The sequence below is a fragment of the Ammospiza caudacuta genome, chromosome 3 (genome assembly GCF_027887145.1).
Source record: "Ammospiza caudacuta isolate bAmmCau1 chromosome 3, bAmmCau1.pri, whole genome shotgun sequence".
NCBI classification, from domain to species: domain Eukaryota; kingdom Metazoa; phylum Chordata; class Aves; order Passeriformes; family Passerellidae; genus Ammospiza; species Ammospiza caudacuta.
This window is the reverse complement of record NC_080595.1, coordinates 89310136-89337422: the sequence shown is the minus strand read 5'-3', so window position 1 is coordinate 89337422 and position 27287 is coordinate 89310136. Positions and strand designations below refer to the sequence as shown.

The window sequence follows — 27287 nt, the reverse complement described above, 5'->3', positions numbered from 1 at the left end:
TTTTCTTTTATTGCAGTTTACCTATTCATTCTTTTTCTTATTTTTATGAGATTATGATTGCTATGGACAAATAATATTTAAATCAATCTTCATATTATATTGATAAGATGTGCTGCCTTACAAAATTTTAGACTCATAATACACCTGATCAAAATAAGCTCAGGATGTTGAGTTTGTATATCCAAATAATCAAAACAGAAACTAAACCCTGTTCTCAGTCCTGTGTCTCAATCTTTGTATCTGTTGCTCTCACTCCTGCCAGTTTATTCAGCTTTTGCATTTCAACAGCAGAATGCATAACCTGAGTATCTCAAAGGACAGAATTGACAAAAAACAAGAATTTTTCTGCTACTGTTAATGGTTTGAACTGTTCCTAGGGAAAACAAAGATGGGAGCATTTTGGTCCTAGGCATTCCCCCTGAGGTATGTGGGACTAGACTGTGCAAGCTACAGCCATGCCTTGATTTACTTCCTGCCATCACATGAGTCTGCTTGGTTCCTGTGATTTTTCTTAAAAATAGACAGAGTAAATGAAACATGACAGCTGTATAAAGAGGCACTTGTATTTCTACAGCTGTCTGCCAAGATGTTGCATGAATGCAGTGGGTCATGTTGTGAGGCCATGTGAGAGGTCAAGGCCTGCTGCTATTTGTTGATGGCAGTCTTGGCATGGTCCACATTGAACATCTGTAGTAAGTACATGAGGAACAAATTCCTGTCCGTGTCCGTAGTAATCACGCAGAGCAATGGTTGATTCACTGCAGGTTGCAGCATAAAACTCAACCACTATGCTTGCACTGCAGATGGAACACGCTGGAATTGAAACAGGCAGTGTACTAATCAGATGAGAGCACGTAGCTGCTTCTACTTTTAAGAAATTTTCAAGATACCAGAGGAAGGATGTTTTAGAACATTTATCCAAGAGAAAAATAAGAACGTAAAACCTTAACTATTTGAACATAAAGTTTCATTTGAGCAATTATTATGTAGTTGGCTGAAATAAGAACATATATTAACATATATTAATTAGATTATCCAGGAGGTCCTGTGTAGCTCTGTCTCTCAGGAAAGTTCCATAAATGAGTATCTGTAATCTGATATTTTGCCCTTTCCAAACAGGGCCGTTCTCATATTTCTTGTATGCCAGGAACAGTTCGACGCTGGAACTATCCATCTCCTCTCTGCATTGGTATGGAAACCCGTTTTCAGTTTTCTGACTATCAGACTCCTGACCTTGTCATGCCCATTGTTCCTCAACTTAATTCTGCTTATATCAAAACTTTTGAGTTTCCATTTGTATCTATGAAATATGGAAAAAAAAAGTTAATATTTTTGTCTATAAATGGTTAAATGCTATTTTTAAAAAATATTGTGAGAGTGGGCAAATGCGGAAACCCATATGTTAACCATTGTTTTGCTTTTCCTGAATAATCTGCTTTGAATCAGACTGAATCTTCCTCATGGCATTAAGAGATTCCTTTTACAGTGTACTCAGATTGGAAAACTTAGGCAGTTCATGCAGGGTACCTAGAAGATTTCCTAAAGAAGCAGGCAGTGGAGAGCAGCTCTGAAGCCAAGCCTTCCAGAGTGGTGGAATGAAAAGGAGTTCCAGGGATCCAGGAAACACTGGCTCTTTTCATCTGAGAAAGCTGTTAAATTATGCTGAGTTCAAAAGTAAAGCTAAAAAGCATTTTCCTCTTAGTACATTTAGACCTTAGCCAAACAGATCTGAGTTTTCTGTGTGTAGAAAATAATCATCTGCAGTACTTTTTCTTGATTAGACAGAATTTAAGAGAGTCAAGATTCTGCTGTATTTTGGTATGCTCATTTCAAGAAAAAATAGGAAGTGAGGAGTGAGAAGCACATGTCCATCATAATGTACTGTCACTTTAGCTTTGAAATACATTCCTCAGTGAATGCTTTTAATTTTAATACTCAATTATCAAAAGCTGTTCCTATATAGTTTCATATCTAAGAAGAATTCAAAATATTGGTATGACACTGTACAACACTAATGTGGAATAGTTTCCTTGTCAAGTTGAGCCCATGCATTATTTTGTATTGCCAACTTCTACAGAAGGAGTCAATTTTGATTGATACGAAGGTAGTGCATTTCTTTCCAATCAGTTTTAGAAATGGAAAATGTATTCAAGGATGGATGTTTTGGGTTTTGGACACTTCTGTTATTTCTTTTCTTTTCATGGTAATCTTATGTTTCACCTTGCGTGATAAATATAGTCCCTTCTTGAAAACATTGAGCTTAAAACATAACTCTCCCCCTTCTCTCACCTCTAACACTTAAAATATTAATTTTTATGGAATGCAAGCCAAAATCAATACAATTATTACGACAGTATCACAGTATAACAACTGTGTTATCAGATCATGTGTCAATGTAATGCCTGACCTGGAGACTCACAGGCCTTATCCTCAAATAGTAAATATAAAATTGCAATATTTTAATTTGATTTCTTGAAGTTATTCTTACTTCATATTTGTGTCCTAGCATATGTGTAAACTTAGCCACTTTATTGGAGGATGCTTCATGTATTTATGTCTTAGCTTAGTATCATCCCAAATGATGCAAATGGGTTTTCAATTTCCAAATATGTGAATTTGCTGAATAGAAGCATAACAATAGAAAGTAAATAATTATTCTGTTATGCAGCAAGTCTATTTTCTTTCTGAATTAAAGCAAAAACTGTGATAGGTTTTTTTTTTACTTGCTTACTTTTAAATGCAAGTGTATTCTTGGTTATATTGAGTAATAGATTTGTTGCTTTGGGATCATAATTCAGTTTAATTCCAGATTTGTTTATCTGATCGTGAAGCATATCTCAACATAGCACCAGACCTTTTTAACAGTAATTGCCAAGCTGACACAATGGGTTGCCTGGTCTATATGTGCAACTACACATTTGCAGTTATATTACACTGAACATATCACCTTAAGTAAAGATTTTGCTCTAAATTGCATCCTTTTTTTTTCCTCCTTCACAAGGAGTGTTTTGACTATGATAAATTTTACTGCTTTTGGGTCATGGGAACAAAATGAAAATTCCATTTTGAATTAAGCATATTTCAAATACTAAGAAATAATATTAATAAAAATACTGTGATTTTCTTTTTGTTTTTAATAGCTAAATGTGGTGGAACACTGACAAATATGGCTGGGGTGATCCTGAGCCCAGGTTTTCCTGGAAATTACCCTAGTAACTTAGATTGTACATGGAAAATTTTATTGCCTATTGGATATGGTAAGTAAACTAACATTGGAAGATCAATTATTTGTAACCATGAGATTTAAATATATATATATAAAATATTATATTAATGTAAATATTTTCCTTCCAATATGAAGTCAATTTTATCCAGTGGATGTATTGTGAACCCCTACGTAATTATTTGCTATATCTGAAATGAAAATGGTTGGCAATTTTAAAAAGTGTCTTTGCCAGTCCAACTTGTTATTAACTCAGCCTGTCTCAAAAACTGATTCCAAAGTCAATGAGATCTGTGGCATGAAGATATATCAGATGCAATAAATATTTTGACTTCTATATTAAATAATGGTCTTTTGTTCTCCAAGTGACTTTTAAAATAGTTTTTTATATTCTATAAAAATAGACAAAACCTGACTTCTAGAAATATGAATTTGGTTAAAAGCACTCTCAAACTCTATTCCAAATCCTAGATTATAGTTGCCAACTAAGGCTAGTTTAATACATTAAAATTATTGTAATACAAAATATATTCACAAATAAGTAATGACTATGGTGAGAAGGTAATCATAAATAATAAGGAATCTGTAAGTTCATGTACAAAACACAGTCTTCTGTCATTATCAGAACTGAAAGAGGAAATTCAATGCCAATGATCAATAAGAAAAATAATTTTAAAAAATCATTACTAAATTTACTATCCCCTATTTGAGGAAATGACTATTTTCCATATTCTCCTTTTGAATTCATAAGAGGGATTTTTATAGTGAGATGTACTACTTTCATAGTATTTTACTAAGTTAATCTGTAAGAAATACTTTGCTGCTGTTTAGAATAGTGCCCTTTATCAGTGAACACCTGGTAAAACTGATCCATCATAATTATGGATAGCCTTAGTAGCCTTCGATATCCTTACAGATGTAGGAGAATCACAGGCAGTACACCCTTCACTAGTATGGACATTCTCCAGCTACATTTGTGGGAAATATAAGCAATGTCATCCTAATTAGGTAATTACAATACTGCCTTTGAAAAATAGTCCTTCACATGTCTCAGAGTTACTCTTTTTCTGTAAGCTTTTCCATGTAGAAAATGTTTCATTAATAATTGCACTGGAGCATCTTGTCTCCTGTTATTACTTCTCTCACATCTCTGAAGGCCTCTGGTGATGGTAATTCTATAAATAGAAAAGACAATAGTTTTGTTTAGTAAGGGTTTTAACACATACAAGGTGTTTATAGCACTTATCTATCATTGCCTTTAAAAATGCTACAAAGAACGTTTTTTATCACCAAATTACATGAGTGATATTTTTCCCAAGTATTTGTCACAGAATTCACATATAATGTCTTTATATCAGGTTTCAAAATTGTAATTGATGTGATCTTTCCCAAATTACTTCTACTTGGATATTATTTTAATTAGAAGTACAAGCTTGTCTACCGAAAAGCTATTTGTTTACATATATTCTATTGTTTCAAAAAAACCTTTGTGCTTAAACAAATAACAATAAAATTGTGGGAGCTAAATGTGCCTCAAATATAGTGCTCTCTTCAAGACATGAAAATATATGTCATGTAAAAGAAGACACTACTAAAATCCAAATATTTTAAAATAGAAAATATATATTTTTCAAGTGAGTTGTTGTGATTTTAAAATGATCTTTTGTCACTGTGAATTAATTAGCATTTATAAAAACAATTACCTCAGCTTGGAATTTTCACTATTCAGAGTACATTCAAGTGAGAGAGGAAGTGCTGTTGAGATTCAAGCAGAAAGTAATATATTTATAGTTTGACCAGATAATTATTTATTTTCTGTAGCTATCAGGTTTATTCCATGTAATTTTATGTAAGAAATTAGTTAGTGTAGAAAAATTCTTCTGTGACATATCAAATTAACATTTACGAATTGTATAGACTTGGATTTAAGGCTTGAGGGGACACATACAGTGTGTTCTCTAATTGAAATTAAGACATTTGAAACTGCTTTAGAAAGTCTTTTTTTTTTTTTAATTACCTTTAGACCTACTTTTATACCTTTAAAACACAAAGCTGTTCTATAATGAATACATACAACTATACATAAAACTTCCTTCTCAGAAATTAAATTAGAATTCAATTTTAAAGGTACTCCATGGCTCATCAGAGAATAATTCATAACAGTAGATTACTTTTATTCAAATACATAAACAATGTTTGGGCTCTATGCAAGTATGCCAGATTTGATTACCTGCTTGTCATTTTTGCAATTTATGTATAATATTAAGCGGCTGCTCAATTCTTTATCATTTCTATGGTGCTGACATCCAGTCTCTGTTGAAAATCGCTAGCTACTGATATTGAAGTCAAGATGTTTCCGGGCTGCTTGGTGCCCTAATTCATCTCAAATCCTGAGGGCATTTCAAAATTAGTGACTCCATTCAAGTTAGACTAGCCATCTCAAACTTCATACAGAGATGGCTGATGTTATGACTCTGATATGTTTGGTGTGTACCTCTCTATTGATGGCGCTGTATAAAGTGTTGTTATTCAGCAGCTGAAATATTTCTTTTCATAATTCTCACTTTGCACAGGTCAGAGAAGGCACTAGAATTAAATATCCCATACTTTAACAAGTGTTCTATAAAACCCAGTTTATTCAGTAGCTTATTTAATTTCACTCATAGGAAAAAACCCTCTTTTTTATACCATTGATACAATCTTAAACCACAGAGGTGAAGAAATCAGCTATAAACAAGACTGAGTGCATTACCCTGGTAATCTATTACTTTGGTAATTAATCTATAATGCTCTCTTGTGCAATGAAGAATATGTCTCTACTGCTAAGTAAGAATGTCAAGCACAGTTAAGGCATTGACTGTTTCCACACTCCTTTGCTAGCTCATTCAGTAATTCTGTTTTTTTATGTTACAGCTGCTTCTTCATAGTCTACCAAGGAAAGTTAGGCCCAAAAAGTGCAGTTGCAAGTTACTTGGCACTAGGTCTCCAAACCAAATGAGGGATTCATCTCTCATTTTTGTTTTGATATGATACATATGCATAGTTTCAGACTGGATTTCAGGTCCTTAGTCCAGAGGAAGTAGTGCCATAGCTGCAAAACAGCTCTTCCCATGAGATTTTGCTTTTACTTCCAACTGTTCTGCATGTTTTGAATACTGAAAAGCCTTGTTCAAGCACCTGATTCCTGGAGAGGGTCTGTGGTAAATTGTCTGAAGTCCCTGTCTCCAACCTGGAGTCAAGTGCATCTTATAAGGCTGCGTATGGGGTAAAATGGCTCCAAAGACATGCTGGCCCAAGCTAGAGGGGAAAGGAAACAAATAAAGGTGGCCCAGAGCAGGAAAAACGAGGTAGAGCAGATAGCTGGAACTAGGTAGGTAAACTTCCTCAGAAAATTTGCTCTGTAGGTAACCTAGCTGATCCTGAGCCTCTGGGAGAGGCCTTGGCGCAGCTACAGGGATGCACTTGGGATGGCAGAGTCCCAGCCATACCATGGTACAGCAGGATTTGTGATTTGCCCCTCCCATGAGTCTTTCTGTTGATTGGTTTAGAAATATGAAAAATCCCTCTGTTGACTTTGTGACTTTATGGCTTACTTTTATTTGTCCCTTCAAGTGTGATTATAATATTTATGGATAACCAAAAAAATTAGAAACTCCAACTCTTTTAATTCTTTCAGCTATTTCTTTAACTCAAGCATCCCCACTTTAAATAGTGACTAAAGTATAAATATAGTAATAATATAGTATAAATATAAGAACTATTATAATTTTATTTTTATTTGCATGCTTTACTATTAAACAACATGAGTTATAAAGTTTTTCTTCCTTTCTCAATGCTACAGGTGCACACATTCAGTTTCTGAATTTCTCCACTGAAGCAAATCATGATTTCCTTGAAATTCAGAATGGGCCTCACCACACCAGTTCTATGATTGGCCAGTTTAGTGGAATGGAACTCCCATCTCCCTTGCTAAGTACTACTCATGAAACACTTGTCCATTTTTATAGTGATCACTCAGAAAACAGGCAAGGATTTAAGCTGACTTACCAAGGTAAGGATGAATTAGCACAATGATCTTTATATGTTTTGTATATATTATATAGCATTTTAAAATCTATAGATTGTTTAATAAATAAGTTGGAATTTTTAAAATTTAAATTATCTTGAGTTGGAATCTTTGTTCTATTGATGTAAAAGCCTGAGAAGAAGGTGATGTTATTTGCCAAAGGTCACACATGATAAGCTGATAACCCTTTCCATTCTACTAAGTTATACTGTTACCAATTCATGCTTCTAGTATTCACTGTCTTATTTTCCTATTTATATAATCTTTCCATGACTAATGTAACAGTAAGTCATTTTAAATATTCAGATGAAAAGATTTATAATTCACTATGTCATGTATTTGCAGTTTAGACTCCTGCAAAAATTTCCAGGAAATGAAAAAGCACCAGATAGTACATTCTATATCCATTTTCAAATGCATATAATCAGCATTTGAAAATGTGAACTTTTTGTGATCATTTACTGTTTCTCTTTATCTTCATTGTTTGTTTCTTGTTTTTTTCCCACTAGTGACAACAAAACATCATTAGTTTGTGCATATTTTTGAACTGTTAAAATAGTCTTACTGTCAACAGTTGAGCACTATTACAGGAGCTGAACAATTTAACATAATGGAATGGCTGGTTTAATTTTTGGATATCTGTGAGGGAATTCATGCCACCTTATTCTAGGATCTTAGTCTAGGTAACTTAATTATGTGTTGGGGTTTTACCGTATTGGGCAGTTAAACACCACATAACCACTCGCTCTCCTCCTACCCACCCCAGTGGGATTGGGGAAGAAGAAAGGAATACTAAAAGCAAGAGATCTTGGAGACAAAGATAAAAAACATTGTTTAACTGATGACGGATAAGGTGAAGAAGAGAGGAATAAAATAAAAGTGATGCAAAGGCAACCATTCTCCACCTCCCACAGGCAGACTGATGCCCAGCCAAAGATGCCTAATGTCTCTAGTCCCCCTCTTTTCTCTTTTGTTGCTGAACATGATTTTTTATGGTACGAACAATCTCTTGTTAGTTCAGGTCATCTCTCTAGTCGTGTCCTCACCCACCCTATTGTACATTCCCAATTTATTTACTGACAGAGCATAGTGGGAAACAGAGATGGCCCTGATGCTGTTCAGCAAAAGCCAGAACATCCCTGTGTTATCAGTATTCTTTTGGCCATAAACCAAAGATACAGCACCACATGAGCTTCTATGAAGACAGTGAACTCTGTAACTTCCAGATCCAGTATAGCATTTATTTGCATACACACACACATATAGATTTATACCTAGATCATATCTATGGAGCCAATGGACAGCGAGGAAGATTCTGAACACCTGAATTAGACTGATGCTCATAAAGCATGCTCACAAAGAAATCATGACTCTCTGCCATCTGTAAAATTTTTTCTCTTACATAGTCTTACAAGTATGGAATATTTTCATATCACACCCACCCAGTCTTAGTTTCCTTCTGAGCAGTCAAAAATAATTGTGATTGTCAAGTTATAGAAATGACAAATAAGTAAAATACAAAGCCATGTGATATATTTGCCAGTACTCTTTGTTCTGGTTCTATTTAGTGTGTTTTTCCTTGCACGACAAGCTCTTCCTTACTTTTCTGCCCTGAAACTTGTAGTTAAACATACGTTGTTTGTATTTTGTTCATGTTCTTCCAGAGGCAGTGTTGCAGCTTACACAACAAGTGCATAGTTTTATTACTCTTTTCTTCTATGTTTCCCTTTCTTACTTAGTCCAGTAGGATTGTTTGGTCTACTCTGAAATAAATGGGAATGTGATGAAGAGGACATGATACAATAGGAACTGCTGGATTTTTTTGTTCATTCTATCCATCTCTTGTTAAAATCAGTTGCTTTGTAGATAAGTTGCATGCTTTTTACTTCTCCCACTTGCTACTTGTCACCTGTCAACAAAACTATGATCATGAGTGCCTCAATGACTGTGTAAAATTTTATTCTATTATGTAAACACTGGAAAAGCAATTCACTTAAATCCAGAGCAAGGTATTATGGAATATTGCATTTTTCCATTACATGGGCCTTATAATAAAATATTTTTTAAATTATGAAAATTGTGTTAGCAGTTTTCTCAAAATAAAGAAAATGTCAAAATATTATTGTTCATTGAAATTCAGAAACTTGTAGTAGTATTTTCCAAGTACTTACAGAAAAAATCCAGAATAAGTATTAAATTCTCAACAGTAGTAATAATTTGATAAGACTTTTCATTGCTAAGTTATTAGTCTAATAGTTATAGTAGTAGAACAAAAAAATCAGAACGAAGAAAGAGATACAGTTAAATTAAGTGATATTTGTGCCATTCTAATTTCAGATAAAAAATGTAGATAGTAATTATCTCATTTCACAAAAAATGTAGGTGTGGTTATATTTGCACTACCAAATGCATATGCATTCATCCAGTTTTATGCTTCCCATCAGTAAAAAGCAAAGCAATTTCTTCTGTAAAGACAACTGATGCATTTTATTTTTATGTATTACTCCTTACCTATATAGACAGTATTTTAGTCTATGTACATGTGTGTGTATGAATATATATGTGTATATTAAAAATTTATGGGTTTAAAACATTTTAAAAAACCTGAAAATATAATCCACTTCAATAAAAAAAACCTGCTGAAAAAAAAAGAGTTATTCTAAAAGATATTTATGATTTATTGGGGTTTTTTTCCCTAATGTAGAAGGTTGGTAAGATGGTTGTGTTTGATTTTTAAGTGATTAGGAGATAACAGCTAAGCTTACTCTATTGAATTTATAATTTATTTGTGTTCTGTTTTCTACAAACAGATATGGGACTTTTCTTCTTTTAAAATGAATTGTTTTGCATGTGCTTACTTTTCTTCACAAAGCAGCAACTCTGTTGCCTCTGAGATCACAGATTACAGTAGTTATTTCTACTGAGAAGATCTAGCAATTCTATGGTCATCATATATTATAACTTCGTATTATTAAACTAAAATAACTTGCCCAGCATTATTTAGGACATATAGGGAATTATTGAACACCCAATTAGATATCCATAACCTACAAACTTTGGAAAGTATTGTTTCAGTGTATTCCCTATTCTTCTCTTGCCTTCTGTAAGAAAATGCCAGTGGTTTACAAATGAGCAATTTTATTGTTTGCTTTATTTTGTATCATACAAAGCGTATGTTGGTTTTCATAACTGACTTTCCTTTTCCTGTTCCACATTTGTTGCCCTTGATACTTAGCTGTCTTTTCTGAGGGATTATCTCTGGATTTTCCTACTCTTTTTAGTATTATATTTCTCAATTGCTCTCTCTTCCTCTTAGACTATCTGCAATTGCTGAAACTTGAATTAAAAAATAATTCTTCATTACTCCAATGTTATTCTTCTCCTTCTGCTTTCTTCCCTATTATAAGTGTTGCTTTCCTTTAAATCAAATGTCACACAAATCGTAGCCTGATTTCTTTGGATGATGGAATTTAGCATTGTTTTATTGTCTGGCTGTCACCCTTCTGAGTATACATTTGTTATACAAGTTTGGAACGATTGGGCCAATTTCAGTCAAATCTCACAGTTCTGAAATGAAGCCCTTTTTGAGAAGAAAGATGCAGCATTACTCCATAGATACCAATTCAGTTTGGCCTGCTGTCTACCAAGTCAGAATATTCTTTGTCACAACTCAATTTAATATGCAATGTCTTCCCTAACTGCTATTCATGGTATATAAATGTGGGAGGGAAATAAAATATGAGAGATTGGTATGGGTGTCACATTCAAACTCTTCTTATGGGCAAAAGGAGGACTGTTGTATATGGAAAGCTAAGAGTTTATTTTTAGTCCAATTGATGCTCACACAGTTAAGTTGTCCACTTTTGTCATTTCTATAAATAAATTTGCACAGCAAAGCAAATGGAGCTGAGCTCCTGACATCTTTATACATTTAACCAGATGTTTTTATTCAGATTGCTTCTGATTTATCTCATTTTAGGATGTCCTAATATACTATAATTGGGAAAAAAAAATAAAAAGTTTTATAAACGAAAAAAAGCATTACTTTTCTAATAGTGAAATTAATTTAATTTACCCTTAAAAAAAAGAAGAGTAGAAAAAAAGAATCCATAGTTTCAGTCACATTTGCTAAATCTATTCTAGTTAGTGAATTTTTTGCATTTTAGTGAATGTGTTACATATTAGGAGTGCCCAAAAACTTGCATACCTTAATTCTAATCTGATATGTTGTATTTAAATTACACTAAAAGAGATTTATGATTAAATTCAGGGTTTTTACTGTATGGTAATAAACTCAGTTTAATTCAAGGACTGATGTTTTTAAGTGGAAATAATTTTCTGCTAACCAGAATACAATACTCAATGGCACTGAGGTAGCAGACTTTTTTTGCTAGGTAAACACCTTTTTTGTAGATACCAATCTAAAAATACAGAGAGGTGGGTGATGACTATGCTTATTCAATCAAGCTTGCATGCTATAAAGAAAAGAAGTTTTCTAGAGATCTTAGCATTTTATGAAGGATAAGGTTTTTTGATAATCCCTCATCTCATGGGAAAGCAAAGAATATGAACATTGTAGAGTGAATTATGAAACTAATAGTGCTATTTCTAAACTTTTCTACTGATTTTCTGAAGGCAGAAAAATGGTTATGAGATTGAATTTTAATATAGCTTGGGATTGTACTCTGAACCCATTATTTTTGGGAAGAAAAAAAGTGAATGCACACTGAGAACTGTAAAATATTTTCTATCCATACTTGTAGATATCTAGTGCTTGTCCTTGAGCCCATGAATTCTCACAGCACAGGATTTGAAAATATAACCTAAATCACTTGGGTACTGTGTGATTCTGAATGCATTAAAAAAGCTTTATCTCCTTAGCAGAGCCCTGGGGAAATTACAGCTCTCAGTACCATTGCTGATCAGATTCGTATTGGTTTATGCTCTGGTATTTTCATGTTCTCTTTTCCCTTCAGCTTTGCAATTGCAATGCATTGGGAATGGTGGGCATTCCATTGAATTAAGATGGATTGCTAAATTTCTGTGTGTTGTGGAGCCTTTTGTTTCACTTGCAGCAAGAAGGAAGTTCACAGGGATTGCCTGATGAATTACTGAAAGAAATTAGAATTTTTTTCAAGATAATGAAAGGACTTTCAAAGTCCTGACTTTTTAAAGAGCAACATTTAAGTTTAATTACATTTTTCTACTGTTGAAATAAGTGTTGTAGTGTTTAGTTATTAAAATAGAAGCTTTGAGAATGACTGTCTTTTGTTATGAGTGTTGCGGTTTTGCCACCTGTGTAAAACAGCGAAGAGGAAACAACCACAAATGCTTTAGAGAACATTTCTATATATCATTTGACTGGTGATCTTGAGGTTCTGAGACCCCCATATATGTCAAACCTGAGATATAAACAGTCTCTGTACACTAGGTCTGAGAAGAACAGTCACAGAAATCTGATTGGCAAGCTGTTATGCCAGGTCAGAAGAAATAAATAGCTTTTATGGCCTTTGAGGGATTCATAACAGAATTCAGTGCACAGAAGAACACAGTCTAATGGTTCATAAGAAATATTTGTAGGTTTTAATTCCTGTCTATATTAATGTTACCTCAGCTTTTAATATTTATGGAACATATTTTTTTTTTTTTTTTTCCATATAACTTTCCCTTTAAGACTAGAGCTTCTTTAAGGGAAGCAGAATAAATTTTTGACTTGCATTTTTTTTCTGTGGAAGTCCTAGTTCCTATTATTGGAACTGTAAGACAATTTTCAGTCTGCTCTGAATTTCAATATAAGATAAAGGTGAACACTAAGTAAGAATCTCACTCTCATGTATTTGAGAGTTTGAGCAATATGTTCCAGAAAATACACAGAAAAATGTCCTAATTGCCATGCCTTTCTTCCCCAAACACTCAGGCACACACAAAACATGATTTAAATGTGTTAAATCTGATGACCTCTAACTGGAAAAAAAAAAAAATGATGGAGCTTCTGAATCTTAGCAATCATGGAATGAAAAAGGGATTGTTGAAAAGTTACTGTATTTTTAAAATGGTTTCAAATTATGTCCTAAGGCAGGAATGCTAAAGGAAATAAAACACAATCTTTTGAGGGCCTTGTAACAAATTATTTTCTAAATCATGAATTATGTTTCGTGATTCTAGTCCTGAGTCACGGCATCTGTAAAGATGATGTTCTTTGGTGCCTACAACAATAAACTGAGCTTCCAGATTGCCAGGCCTATCCTGTGCTCCAGCAATCTGCATCCTGGGCTTCCATAAAAAGAGGCATGGCCATCAAGGGGGGTGATTCTCTCCCTCTGTTTCGCTCTCTTGAGACTCCACCTGGAGCTCTGCATTCAGCTCTGGTGCCTCAAGCACGAGAGGCACAGCTCTGTTAGAGTTGGTGTGTAGATTTTCAGTGTTTCTCTTTTCTGATTTATGACCGGAGATAGCTCAGGGATGCCACTTGCTCGGTTTCTCGGCTGTTTAGGCTTGTAAGTTTTCTGTGCTGTTTAGGTGGCCTGGAAAGGCCCAGGGATGGCCTTGAAGAGCCCGGCGCTTCAAAGGACGAGGAGAGACTTCTGATCTTGTCTCGGTCTCGGTGTTTATTAATTGTTTATCTAAAAGATTTTCTTTCAGCCCGACAGAGGTCTGCACAGCAAGTCAGCCATGGGCACACTCCGCAAGCCCCCGGGCGGTCACTTATCTTTATACCCAAAGTTACGTGTACAATATTTATCATTTTTCCCCAATACCTTCTACCCTTATTAACCGGTGCACTTTTAGTAATAACCAATCCCAAAGTGCCACCATCACCACAGAAGATGGAGGCCAAGAAGAAGAAGGAGAGGACACGCCCCAATTCCTCCATCTTACTTCTTTAGACCCCCCTGTACCAAAATCCTAAACCCTGTGTTTTACACTCTAATTAACTTATCCCTTCACCATTCACCCAGTGAATTCCTCCCAGTCCTCATACAGGTGTCATTTCCTGTGTAGGATCAAAATCCTGCCACCAGACACTTCTGGCAACATTCCAGGACTCCCGAGCCCCCCAAGGGTGGTCTCGGCCACTCTGCACCTCCATCCTGAGGTGCTGAGATCCCACATTGGTGCAGAGGGAGACTACAGAGTAAAGAGCAGGCTGGAGCACATCTTCTGTGAAGGAAGGCTGAGAGAGTTGGGGTTCACCCCAATTGAGAAGGTTTCAGGAAGTCCTTGTTGCGGCCTTTCAGTATTCAAGAGGGTCTTTTTAAAAATAAGAGAAGAGATTTTTTACCAAGGTCTTTAGTTAGAAGGGTCAGCAATTTTAAATCAAAATATAGTAGATCAAGATTGGACATAAGGAACATGAAATGAAGGTGGTGAGACACTGAAACAAGAAAAGCTGTGAATCCTGAAGATCTTCAGTTAGATGGAACATCCTCAGTTTAGATGGTACTTTTAGCAATCTGATCTACTGAAATATGTCCATGCCCATGGCAGGGAAGTTGGAACTAGATCAACTTTAAAGTTTCTTTTCAAAACAACTCATGGCAGACCATTCTAGTCTGAGAAGTGGATTTTTATTGAGTCAGTAGTTTTACACATCATAATACTGGAGGAATGTACCATAAGCCTAAATGAAAGTTTTAATTGAGTTAATTGTGAGCTTTCGTAGCATTTTAGTGATTTCATGCTCAATTCCCTGCTGATACCATTTTTCTGAAAAGCAATTTTTTCCTTGTGTAAGTGTTACAGAGGTATGTGGCTCTTGGAAAGCCAATAAGTCACCCTAGTGCTTATGTAAGATGGCAAATACATTTGAACCATAACAACAAGGCAACAGAGAATCAATTAAATTTCTTTTGTGATTTACAATCTTTTCTTATCAGTAGAAAATGTACTGCACAAATAAATGGCAAATGGCTATATGAGATAATTCTAAAATTCAAGTATTTGACTGCTGCCAGTATTGGAATGAAATATTTTCCTCAGATCCTTTACATTTTATTTCAGGCTCTCACTAGAGTTTTTGTCTGCAGTCAAATGGAATCTCAGTTTGTAAAGCTCAGTAGCAAACAAATCTTTGGCCATGACACTCATAAAAAGAGTTTTCTATTGCAAGGTGTGACATCAGGATATGTTGTCAGTATTTGTTAGTCATGACTACTGAATAATGAATTGCTCTGTTAAATCAGGTGTTATTGCAAATATCAAAAGAGCAAAGAAGAATATAATTAATATTTATGTCAAAACTATAAAACATTTCCTGAATGACCTGTAAATCATAATATCATAGTCGCATGGATCCTCTGACCAATAATTTATGAGTCATCTATATAATTTATACTAGAAAATACAAGCAGGCTATGTTAAAATTTTATACCTTCTTTTCTGAAATAACAAATAGCAAAACAAACAGTTTTACTCTGCTCATATGCAAGTGCTTTCACCACTCACTGACTGACCTTCAAAGTTACGGTGATCTGCTTTTGGCACAGGTTCTCCTCTTACAAAAACAAATACCAGAACAAACCCCCAAAATTTCTGTATGTATTTAGTTTGCCTTATGTACAACAGGCAAAAAGCATATGCGTTCCTCAATAAAGAGTAGCTAGAATTTTAAAAGGTAGGCTTTGTTTTGTTTTTGTTTTAAATTTACAATGCAAATGACAGTAAGGGATGCTGTTAACAAATCTATGGGGCTGATAGGATTTATCCAAGTGTCCTCAAAGAGCTGGCTGATGTAATTGAAAAATCTCTCTCAATTTTAGAGCAGTCTTGTGAGTCTGGAGAGGTGCCAGCTGACTTGAAGCTGGTCAACATTGTACCAGTTTTCAAGAAGGGCAAGAAGGAGGATCCAAGAAACTACAGGCCTGTCACTCTCATTTCAGTGCCTGGTAAACTTGTGGGGAAGCTTATTCTGGAAGGTACTGAAAAACACAAGAGACTGCAATCATTGGTCACAGCTAGCACAACTTCATGAGAGGAAAATCTTGCTTATGAAACCTGGTTTTCTATTTATGACAAAACAACCAACTTACTGAAACACAGGAAGTCAGTTTATGTGATCTTGGATTTCAGGAAAGCTCTTGATACTGTTTCTTACAGGATCTTTGTGGGCAAAATGTCCAGCACACAGCTGGATAAACACATCTCATGATGAGTGAGCAACTGGCTCATGCTTTGGGCACAAAGGGTGACAGTACCTGGGGTGACATCACACTGGGGACCTGGCACTAGTGGGGTCCCACTGGGCTCCATCTTAGGCCCTGTGCCCCCCCACATCTTTGTAGGTGACCTGGAGGCAGGACTGGAAGGGATACTAAGAAAGCTGGCAGATAAAAGAAAACTTGAAAGAGCGGCTGACTCCCTTGACGGCACAGAGGCCCTGCAGAAAAACCTCAGCTAATTAAAAGATTGGGCAATCACCAACCATAGGAAGTTCAATGAGGGAAAATGCTGGATTTTTCACCTGGAATGTGCCAACTCTGGCTGTACAGACAGGCTGGAGAAAGAGATTCTGGAAAGCAGTGCCACAGAAAGGGACCTGGGGGTCCTGATCAGTGGCAAGTTGAACATGAGCCAGCAGTGCCCTGAGAGCCAGAAGGGTCAGCCCTGTCCTGGGGGCATCAGGGACAGCATCACCAGCAGGCAAGGGAGGGGATTGTCCCTCTCTGCTCTTCAGTGGCCTCACCTCGAGTCCTGTGTTCACTTTTGGGCACTGCGATAAATGACAGATTTTAAACTATTAGGGAGAGTCCGTGGCAGGGCAACAAAGAAGGTGAAAGGGCTTTGAGGTGAAGCTGCATGGGGAGTGGCTGAGGTCCCTTGGTCTGTCCAGCTTGAAGGAGATTGAGGAGAGACCTCATTACAGTCCACAACTTCCTTACCACCTGCTGGCTGATGCCAGAGCTCCCTTCCTGAACCCAGACCAGCCACCCTTCTGGGTAACTACTCCCAGTTTGTATACCAGGCATGATGCATGATGGTCTATAGTATGAAACATCCCTTTGGTCTGTTCAGACCACCTGTCCCAGCTATGCTCCTTCCTGTTTTTTTGGGTTTTTTGGGGTTTTTTGGGGTTTTTTGGGGTTTTTTGGGGGTTTTTGGGGGTTTTTTTGGGGTGGTTTTTTTTTTTTTTTTTTTGTTTTGTTTTGTTTGGTTTTTTTTTAATACCACTTCACTGGCAAAGCATGAGAAAAAATTTTTAAAATTAGAAGAAATTAACTCTTCCCTAGCAGAAACCAAGACAATACTCACCTCTTATTCCATATAATTTTTGTCACGCCAAGTTTCAATACTCCCTAATATCCCATCACCTTCCTAATTATCTCTTTTGATACATATACACACAATCATCACTTCCTTAGTCTATGGAACATCTCTGTCAAATCTGTCAGGATTCCTCTCTCACCTGAGTGGTTCCTGTCTTATGTTTTTATGTAGATCAGAGAGAGATGGTTTTTTTTTCCCCTGAAACTGATTTTTAATACTAACTTCAAAAATTCTGAGACTGTGTTAAGTACTTGCAAAACATAATCTATGAATGCTGTATTGTATCAAGTTAAACAATAAGGAGGGATGGTATTCATCTCCTCAGAAGGTTCTACAATCAAAGTTGAAATATTCCAATACTTGCTGTCATTGTTTCAAAACACTGTTGTTGTAACTGTTGGGCAATGCATTGCTGCATCTTTAAAAAAAATCTGTGAGATCCTCTGACCTTCTGGAATAATTTCTATTCTATTTTTATTATAATTTTCTAGATAGATTTTTATATCGTTTAATATTTCAGTCTTGATACAGTACTCTTCAGAGTCCTATATTCTTAAATAGTCTTTCTACTACTCTATTTTGTATAAAGATATTGATAATGATATTATCAGAATTAATACTACACAAATGATAGCAGGAGTAAAAATAACATTAAAAATTAATGAGCCATTACTAGATTTAGCACAAAATTTAATGAACCACAATTTAGGGAAAATAAACCTTTTTGCATTTCCTTCCAGTAGCAATTTATTTTTTATTCTTAGGTTTTAAATGTATTTTCTTAATTTTTTGTTATTTGAGAGAAGGGGGATCTGATTTTTTAGATTATTTCAGAATATTGCTAGTACCACTACATCTTTTCCAATTTTCTAGTATTACAAACACTGAATTCTGGATTCGCTGAAGGAATTAGGGAAAAGAAGAAGGCTCTCTCAATGTAAATCTTTTATTGCACAGCATGACTAAAAAACTTATTGCCAGTTGTTGTACTTCAGTGAACCAATTAAGTACAAACTTCACTTTAAGTGAGCACTTAAGCATATCTAAAATATATGTTTGTCTTAGTCTTCCTGAAATGGCTTGTTTAAATAATCTATTTCAGAATAATAAGTATACACTTCTAGGATGAACATGTTCATATTGTAAAGGTTAACTTTGAAAAAGGTAACAAAATACTTTGTTCAAGAATATGTTCATCTTATTCTCTTGCCTTAGTTTTAGAGCTTGCACTTAACAACACATGTGGATACAGAGCACGCTGGTATTATTATTCTTGTTTGAACTTTCTTCTGACAGAAGTATTCCTTAACTGGCAATTGAGGATTCAAAAAAAGAAGGGCCCTCATCCTTTTAACATTGGTTTTTTAAATGGCAACTACTTACTATCCAATATATGTTAAGTTGTTTGCAAGTAATTCTGCATAACATTTTTATAAAACAGTCTTTTTATTGCTTCATATGGAGCTGCTTACATTATCTTTATGTCTTAGTAAATGTTATTAATGAAAGCTTCCTCTCAATTTTAACCACACTGCTTTTTATTAATTAAATGTGTTTCATTGACTAATATTTTGGTGTCCTCCAAAGGACAGAACCTAACATGAAATATGATGAATCATTAAAGCAAATTTTTACATGGTGATATATCTAAAAGGACCTTTCCCTTCACAGGTATCTGTAATTTTTTTTAGATCTTTATGTTGCTCTGTTGTGTTAAAGTCATTAATTATTTTTTTAAATTTCTTTAGGTCACATTATTTTTGGGCATATTTCAATATATATTAAAAATCCAATGGATTATGAAAATCTTGTATTTCTTAAAGTTTTAAGGAATTAATGACTTTGTTGTACATTACTAAAATATTTTTGTACAGTTCAAATGGATGATTTATTTCTTGTTATGTGTTAATCTCTGAAAAACTGCAGCTTGGTATTCTAGTGTTTACCTATTATTGAATGCATTACAAATTTTATATAAATGTGTTCTTCCTAGTGTGTTGGGAGCTGATCAAGCCATAAAAATACTTCTGTTCTCTTCCAGCTTATGAGTTACAGAACTGTCCCGATCCTCCTCCTTTTTTGAATGGCTATATAGTCAACTCGGATTACAGTGTGGGACAGTCAGTGTCATTTGAATGCTATCCTGGATATGTTTTGAGGGGACAGCCTGTTCTCACTTGTCAACATGGAATCAACAGAAATTGGAACTATCATTTCCCCAGATGTGAAGGTAACTTTCTGGTAGTACCTTTGCTTCAGAACTCACAGTAATTTCTGATTTTTGTTTACTTGTTTGTGGGCCTGTACATAATGCAGCTTTTTCTGAAGAACAGTGCCTTTATCCTAATCTGCAGTGTAAGCAGATAATGACAGAATATTATGTGCTTTATAAATAATAAATGTTTTATGAATAATATTCCTCGGCAGTGATTTATTTTTCCTGTTAATATCTGTCACTTGTATTGATTATAAGAACTCATGATACTGCCAGAAATTATCTTAACCTCTATGTGAAAGACTATTTCAAGTAGATACTTTTATTCAAAAACAGTTATGTTATGGAGAAACCTTTATAAATGTTTTGGAAGAAAATACAAAGTTATTAATGCTAAAAGCTCACTATAAACAGATATTTAATATTTTTCTTCATGTTAAACATATGGTAAAGTTATTGAGATGTCAATTATAAATTCATATAAAAGTGTAAAGTGTTAACAGTCTGTGTTTTTAGAATTTGTAAGAAACCTAGCTCGAGTTCAACACCTCATATATATATTTTAGTGATATGGATGCAACACCAAAGGGCATGCAGCCTTCTATATTTCCTTACTCCTTTTTACTCCCTACAGAAGCATATTTCCTAAAATACACAAAGGTGTATAATAGAAGAAGCAGATTTTTATGGTATAAATCAGCATTTTCTGTTTTCTTAGATGAAACAAGAGTAAATAATATATGTTTTTTGAGATGACATGCAAGTGAATTAACATTTATAATGACATGAGGACAAAGTCATTCTTACTTTTCCCTGTCCCCTCATCCATAGTTTTAATTCAGTGGTTTAATCATCATTTTCTAATTCAAAGAAGGTATTCCTCTACTACTGACATTTCCATAATTCACAATGTACATTTGGCCTGGTTCCTGTGCATGTGAATCCTACTTTCCAGGTGTACCCAGAGTCATCTACATCTCCTCCACACAGCTGAGGAATGCATGCAACTCTGTTGAGTGCGTGGTTGTGTACATTTATGGGTACCTTTTCTGGCTAAACAGCAGGCTGCTTTCTGTTTTGACTGAGCATTAAGAGCTTTCTGTTTCTCACTTAGCACACTACTTGTTTTGTGGTAAATTCATCTGTGTGTGTTAAAGCTCTACCTAGTACTGCTGAAATTATTCTTATGACATATAAATGTTTTTTTCTACAGGGAAAACAAATTGGTACTCTGATTGTTGTAATTTGACAGTGGATCTGAGAGAGAAATCAGTAAAAGAATTAAATAGTTTTTTTAGCTGTGACCAATTTTCTTAGAAGTTTGAATCAAATATTTCTACAGAAGATTGCACATACTTTTGAAGGCTGAGAATCTGTGTATGGGAGAAAATTAGATTAATTGCTACTCAAGTAATCATGGCAGAATCATGCCATATAGTCATGCTCTAAGACTTTACCACTGTGCAATCTGGTTGTCCTGGTGACTTACCATAGATGTCTTGGTGTAATGTATGTAATTGTCAGTAAATGACTGAGTTTGGGTATCTGTTGATATAATTTTAAAAATGTTTACTGTCTTTCCATGCACAATGTAATTAAGTGTAAACAGGTGTGAGAACATATAATGTGGCATTCATTCATTTATAAATTGACATGTAGTCTACTGTTAACATTTGACAGTTTAGAAGATTTGATTATACATTTACTCATTTCAAAAATCTCTGTTTCTTCATGTCTGTCATTCAAAGTGTAACATAATAACATCATTAATTTAGAGTGATTTGTTGATTCACACTAAAGCTATGTTTACCTTGTGTGAAAACAGTTATTTCTGTTTAATGTTATGTTTTCTGTGATTTTTAAAGATCCTTGGAGAAAGACTAGTAACAGCTGGATGTATTACTTGCTCTACTAGAGTTTTGTTTCCTGAGACACTTGTTTTCCTGCCAAAATTTATTGATCTTCCATGGCTAACAATCATATAAGAGAAATTAGACTGTCTTTACTAAGATATAATCAATCTGCATTCCTTCTTGAGTATTAGAGAATAATGAAGGGAAAATAAAAAATGTATGCAATCAATAACACCATTAAGAAACCTGTCCAAAATCTAGTAAACTCAAAATATATTAAATATAAAAATTCAATCAGAAAAATCCTGTATATTAATTAGAAATTAATATTCGTTTCAGGAAGTGTATTTCCCTGTGGTAAGCATAATTTTCAAAGCAGTCTTAGTTGTAAACATAGAGTACTGTGGATGTGGAAAGAACAGAGTAGATTTCTGAGACCAGACAAAATAACCATGGCATGAATGTAGGGGTTTAAGAAATAGCAAAAAGTAGGCTTGAGTCACATTTTCATCAGAACTCCTAGAGCTGATAGACAGTGTCAGATGCCCTTGGCTGCTGGAACCAACATGCAACTAGGAATCAGACACATTGAACCAAGCCTTCACTTTCCTTAGCTGGTTTCATTTGTTGGCCACTAAAGAGTCATGGTTCAGGAGCAGGTGCCGTTCTGTACGGACAATCACAAACTGGGTCAGGTTGGAAGGGACCACAGTGGGTCATCTTGTCCAACCTCTTGCTCAAGCAGAATCATCCTAGAGCACATTGCACAGGATTGTGTCCAGACAGAAAATGTGCTAAATACAAATTAGTACTGATTGGATGAAGAAAGTGAAGTAGTTAAAGCCTCCTTAGCGTGTCCTATAAATCCAAAAAGGGCTACTCATCAACTAGCCAGATGACCCACAACAGTATAGCAGCTTTAAACCATACAGAAAATGAGACATCCTTCTGCATTTATCAGTCCTTATTTCCCTTTTCTGTTTTTTTTCTTTTTCCTTTAGTCAATTTTTTCTGCTTTTACTTTCCATCTCTTCTTAAGTTGAAAAAGAAATAAAGAGGAATAAAGAGGGTCTGAAGGAGTGTCACAGAAACAGTGATAATAATAACATAAGCTTAATGGTAAGAGCTAAAGAGAAATGTTCTAGAGCAAGGCTGAGTGCCTATAAATCAGATTATAATCTCATTCTAATGGGTGAGACTCACTAATTTACACTAATGGCCACATGTCTACTTGAATACATGCTTTCATCCATATTCAGTCAATTCTTCCAAACTGAGACTCAAAAGAGCACATTATCATATATTGCTGCCCTTGAATAAAGTCAACCTTTTCACAACTTTGATTTGACTACAGACTTCATCCACCAAATGTGCAAAAATTCATGTCTGTATGTCCATTTTACTTGTCATAAGGATAATTAGCATACAATCCGCAAGTGAATCACCATTAAAAATGACTCAGACCTGTCGGAAATAAAGCATAATGGTTTTGGACTAGTGAAAGAACAGTCAGCCTATTTTTTTCAGAATTGTATTCCTGTTCAGTTACAGTTCAGTTGGACAGAAACAGGCAGGACCTGTTTGTTTATTTGTTTTTTAGTCTGGAATTCAAACAAAAGGTGCCCCTTTTTAAATGGTGTGTGGACTTAGTTTCAAGAATTATATGCAAACAATACTACCAGTAGATTTTGATGAATTTTAAGAAATGAAACTTTAAGGACATCAGCATAAGTTACTTTTAGAAATGTCAGTATTTATTTGAGAAGCAATCAACCAAGGGAAAGGCTGTCTTTAAGACTTAGGTTGTCTTGTCTTGTGAAGCTTTAAGAATTTCATAGCATTTTGATATTGTAACATGAAAAAATATTTTCTACTACTAATTTTTTTCATTTGTTTTCTTTTCAGCTCCTTGTGGCTATAATGTAACTGCTCAGAATGGTACAGTTTATTCCCCAGGGTTTCCAGACGAATACCCAAATTCCAAGGACTGTACTTGGTTAATTATTGTATCTCCAGGCCATGGGATTTATATCAACTTTACCTTACTCCAGACTGAACCTGTGAATGACTACATTGCAGTTTGGTATGCAATTTTTTTGAAACAGAAGGGATTTTTTCTGATTGATTAATCAAGTCTCACTGTCCCAAGCCATAGATTTTCTTAGTATTGCCCTTTAGGTTGTCATATGTGCTGAAGAACAGCTTAAAACAACTTCTAAGGTTATCTGAAAAAAAAAAAAAAATCACTGTCTGAACTCTTTAAGAATACTGTTCCAAAATACTTTGAAGCTCAAACTCAGTTATCAATCAGATCTTGTTTGACTCTCTCTTCTTTAAGTTGAGGCCATGTGAGGTCAAAGTAATGTAATAATCTACACTATGTTGAATTATTTGTTCCATGAGCACACAGGCAATATATGTCAGTTTTTTGCAAAAATTTCTGACATCTTTAAACATTAACTAATTTTGGCATTAAGTAAGATTTTCTTATGTTTTCTTAATATTTAAATATGCCTGATAGACATAGTTTTTTATATTTTCTAACCCAGAATTTTAGTCCCTGTACCTCCATGTCTTTAAGCTCCATATTACATGTTCCTCTTCTCTGAATTTGTATTTCTTTCCACACAAACCCATTCAATTTGTGATCTCCTCTGAAGGAAGAGGACTTAGAGCTGTCTAGATTTTTGCATAAGGACTTACTGCACTCAAGAACAGGCACAGATAATGCTAAAGGTGTTGGAAATGTCATCTCTGTCCATCCCTGGTCCTTACCCCACACGCTGTGCAAAGTGACTCCTCATATATGCTGCAAATGGTTCAGGAAAAGGAAGGCTTGCACAGAATTTAGGATGTAACTTATTGCTGTGTGAGTCAGCTGCTCCAATTTCCCAGCTAATCCACCATTCCTATCGCTATTGGTGAGGTTTTTCAGACACTTTATAGAGATGTGCATGTCTCTGAACAGCCATTTGGTGCCTCTGGTATTTGCACTGCCTGTAAGCCTAAGAGTAAAATACATCATACATTGTCTTCCCTGGAGGGTTGTATGGATATGATGCTTGGCTTTTCAATGATACAACTGTGGTGAATAAATATACCTCTGATTGAAAGACAGTAAAAGGTCAAATTAACAGCTTTCAGAGACATTCTAGATAATGTCAAGCTTTCTGAAATGGCATATTGAAAAAGATTTTTCATTCAGTTTAGATTCGTGTAATATACAAAACAACCATGAATAAGTGTTGTAGAGCTCAAAAAGTTCTTCAGTGATAAAAGTAGGGAGTACTGTTTATTTATTCATTCTGACTGTTCAGGTCTGAATGATGTACATCATGATACTGGAAGTGAAGGAACCCTGATGTTACTGGAGTATGTTTCCCTTTGTGTGTCTTATCCTAATGTTGAGAAACACAAAACACAAGATTATTTCATAGTTTTTTCTCCCTCTATTTTTTTTTTTGTTTTGTTTTCTCTTAGGATATACCTTTGAATCTTTGGAATTCATTTAAATGGACGAGTAACTTGCCATTTCCATAACTCTATGTTTTAACCAAAAGTTGAAGACTTGTAGCAGCTGGGTCAAAATGTTAGAAATATGACAGCATTACATAATTTTTTCACTTTTTTCTACATCTGATCTGAACACGAAAATTTTTGGCAGGAACACACATTGAAAATTTCTTGCCACCACTACATTTCTGGACCATGTAAATATAAAAACTATTGCAAGTAGTCTGGTCACAAAAAAAAAAAATCACAGAAAGAGTGTTCTGTGTGCTAGGGAAAAAAAAAAGAAACTAATTTTAAATCATTAGGAAAATAATTTTTTATAAAAATTTAAACTGCTCTCCAGAAAAAAGAGATTGTTAATTTGAATGCTAAGAACATCAGTTTTTCAGCTAAATTTTCAATGTTTTACATTCCAGGGATGGTCCTGACCATAATTCGCCTCAGCTAGGAGTTTTCAGTGGGAACACAGCTCTGGAAACAGCTTACAGCTCTACCAATCAAGTCCTCCTCAAATTTCACAGTGATTTTTCAACAGGAGGATTCTTTGTCCTCAATTTTCATGGTCTGTTTTCTTTATATAATTAGCATCTAACTACTACAATCATTTAGTGAATTTTTAAAATATTTCTTAGCTTTGCTTCCCTGACTTACCAGGACTCATGGATTTGCTGTTTGGTGTTTTGTTTGTTTTTAATTTTTGTTTTTTGGTTTTTGTTTTTTTTTTTTTCTTTTTTTGTTTGGTTTTGGTTTTGGGAAGTTTTTTTTGTTTGATTGGGGTTCTTTGTTTTTTTAATAACAGTACTTATAATTTTTTTAAAATTACATATTAAAAATCCTAAGAATGTTAATTTGGGACTTTTAATAAACTATGTTCTATCTTTAATGTTAACCATTACCATCTAATATTAAGCTCTTACTCTTTTAATTACTTTGGCCGATTTAATCAGTAAGATTTCACTTTCTTTACTAACATTATTCTTCAGAATAGTTTCTGGGGTGCTATGGTAGGGTTGAACAATAGCATGAAGACTGATATGCAGCAAAATACTTTGTTCAAAGTTACATTCAGGGCTACAGATGGTGAAAATTAGGCATCTAACTCAGAAGTGAAAAGCTGAACTATAATTCCAGCTCTAATTTGGACTAATCACCCAAAATATGTATAATAAATGAAAGATTTTTAGCCATCTGGACTCTAAATCAAAAATATACAATGAATGTATTCACAAAGACCAAATAAATGTTGCAGAAAGAGAGTAATGAGATACCTGTTTGCATGGGGAAGTCCATATCAAATTGTTACTCAGAATCTGAAATGTTTCTCTTGTCTGTACGGTTCTCCTAAAATAACTTCATGATACATGGTCACCCACGGTGTTTAATCTGAGGACCAAAAACTAGAGCGAATAGGAATATCAAGTTGTCTAGAGAATTTTGTTCTGACAGTCAATTTGTTCCTTGTAGGGGAGAATCTTCTTTAGGATATGCAGTCTCATCACAATCTTTATTTCTGTTTCGGTTTTTTAATCCAGAAAGGGCTTCTTCCACTGTTGTAGGCATTCTATTCCATTTTAGAAACAGTCATTTTAGTGGTCACCTTTCTTATGATGTTGCTCACAATTTATTAAAACAGATTTGAAAAGCAGAGAAGAGACTTTGTTTAAAGAGTTATAGAATGCTTTTCATTTAAAGGGACCTTAAAGATCATCTAGTTTCAGATCCCCTGCCAGGAACAGGAACATCTTCCACAAGACCAGGTTTAGACCTAGACTTGTATGATTCCTGAGATCCACATCTTTGGGCAGCCTGTTCCACTGTCTCATCACACTCATGTCATGTAATGACATTTAACTTGGAAAATGTTGTAACTGAGAGACCACGAGGTTCAGTGCAGCTCTCGCAATTTGGGAAGTGTGAATATGAAATCAATTTTCTGTAAAGTACTCCTTAGCACACCAGTAATGATTTTTTTTTCCCTTAAATTTGCAGCTTATCAGCTCAGGAAGTGCCAGCCTCCACCCACAGTTCCACATGCAGATTTGTTTACAGAAGATGATGACTTTGAAATAGGTAAAAAGATAGTATTTCTTTTTCTTTCTTCTGTTTTCACTTGAATTCTAATTAAACTAAGCTATTTCATGTTCCACCTGAGAT

The 27287-nt window shown here is 34.7% G+C and overlaps 1 protein-coding gene across 1 annotated transcript in view; it reads left to right on the top strand.

The window, feature by feature from the left end:
* CSMD1 (CUB and Sushi multiple domains 1) overlaps positions 1 to 27287 on the top strand; it is a 1059051-nt gene that overhangs the window by 928187 nt on the left and 103577 nt on the right. Inside the window, exons 39-45 of the mRNA XM_058802826.1 lie at positions 1120 to 1189; positions 3141 to 3257; positions 7065 to 7274; positions 19594 to 19782; positions 23526 to 23703; positions 25550 to 25695; positions 27123 to 27203. Of these exons, the coding sequence (XP_058658809.1) occupies positions 1120 to 1189; positions 3141 to 3257; positions 7065 to 7274; positions 19594 to 19782; positions 23526 to 23703; positions 25550 to 25695; positions 27123 to 27203 (991 nt within the window). The remainder of the gene's footprint in view (positions 1 to 1119; positions 1190 to 3140; positions 3258 to 7064; positions 7275 to 19593; positions 19783 to 23525; positions 23704 to 25549; positions 25696 to 27122; positions 27204 to 27287) is intronic.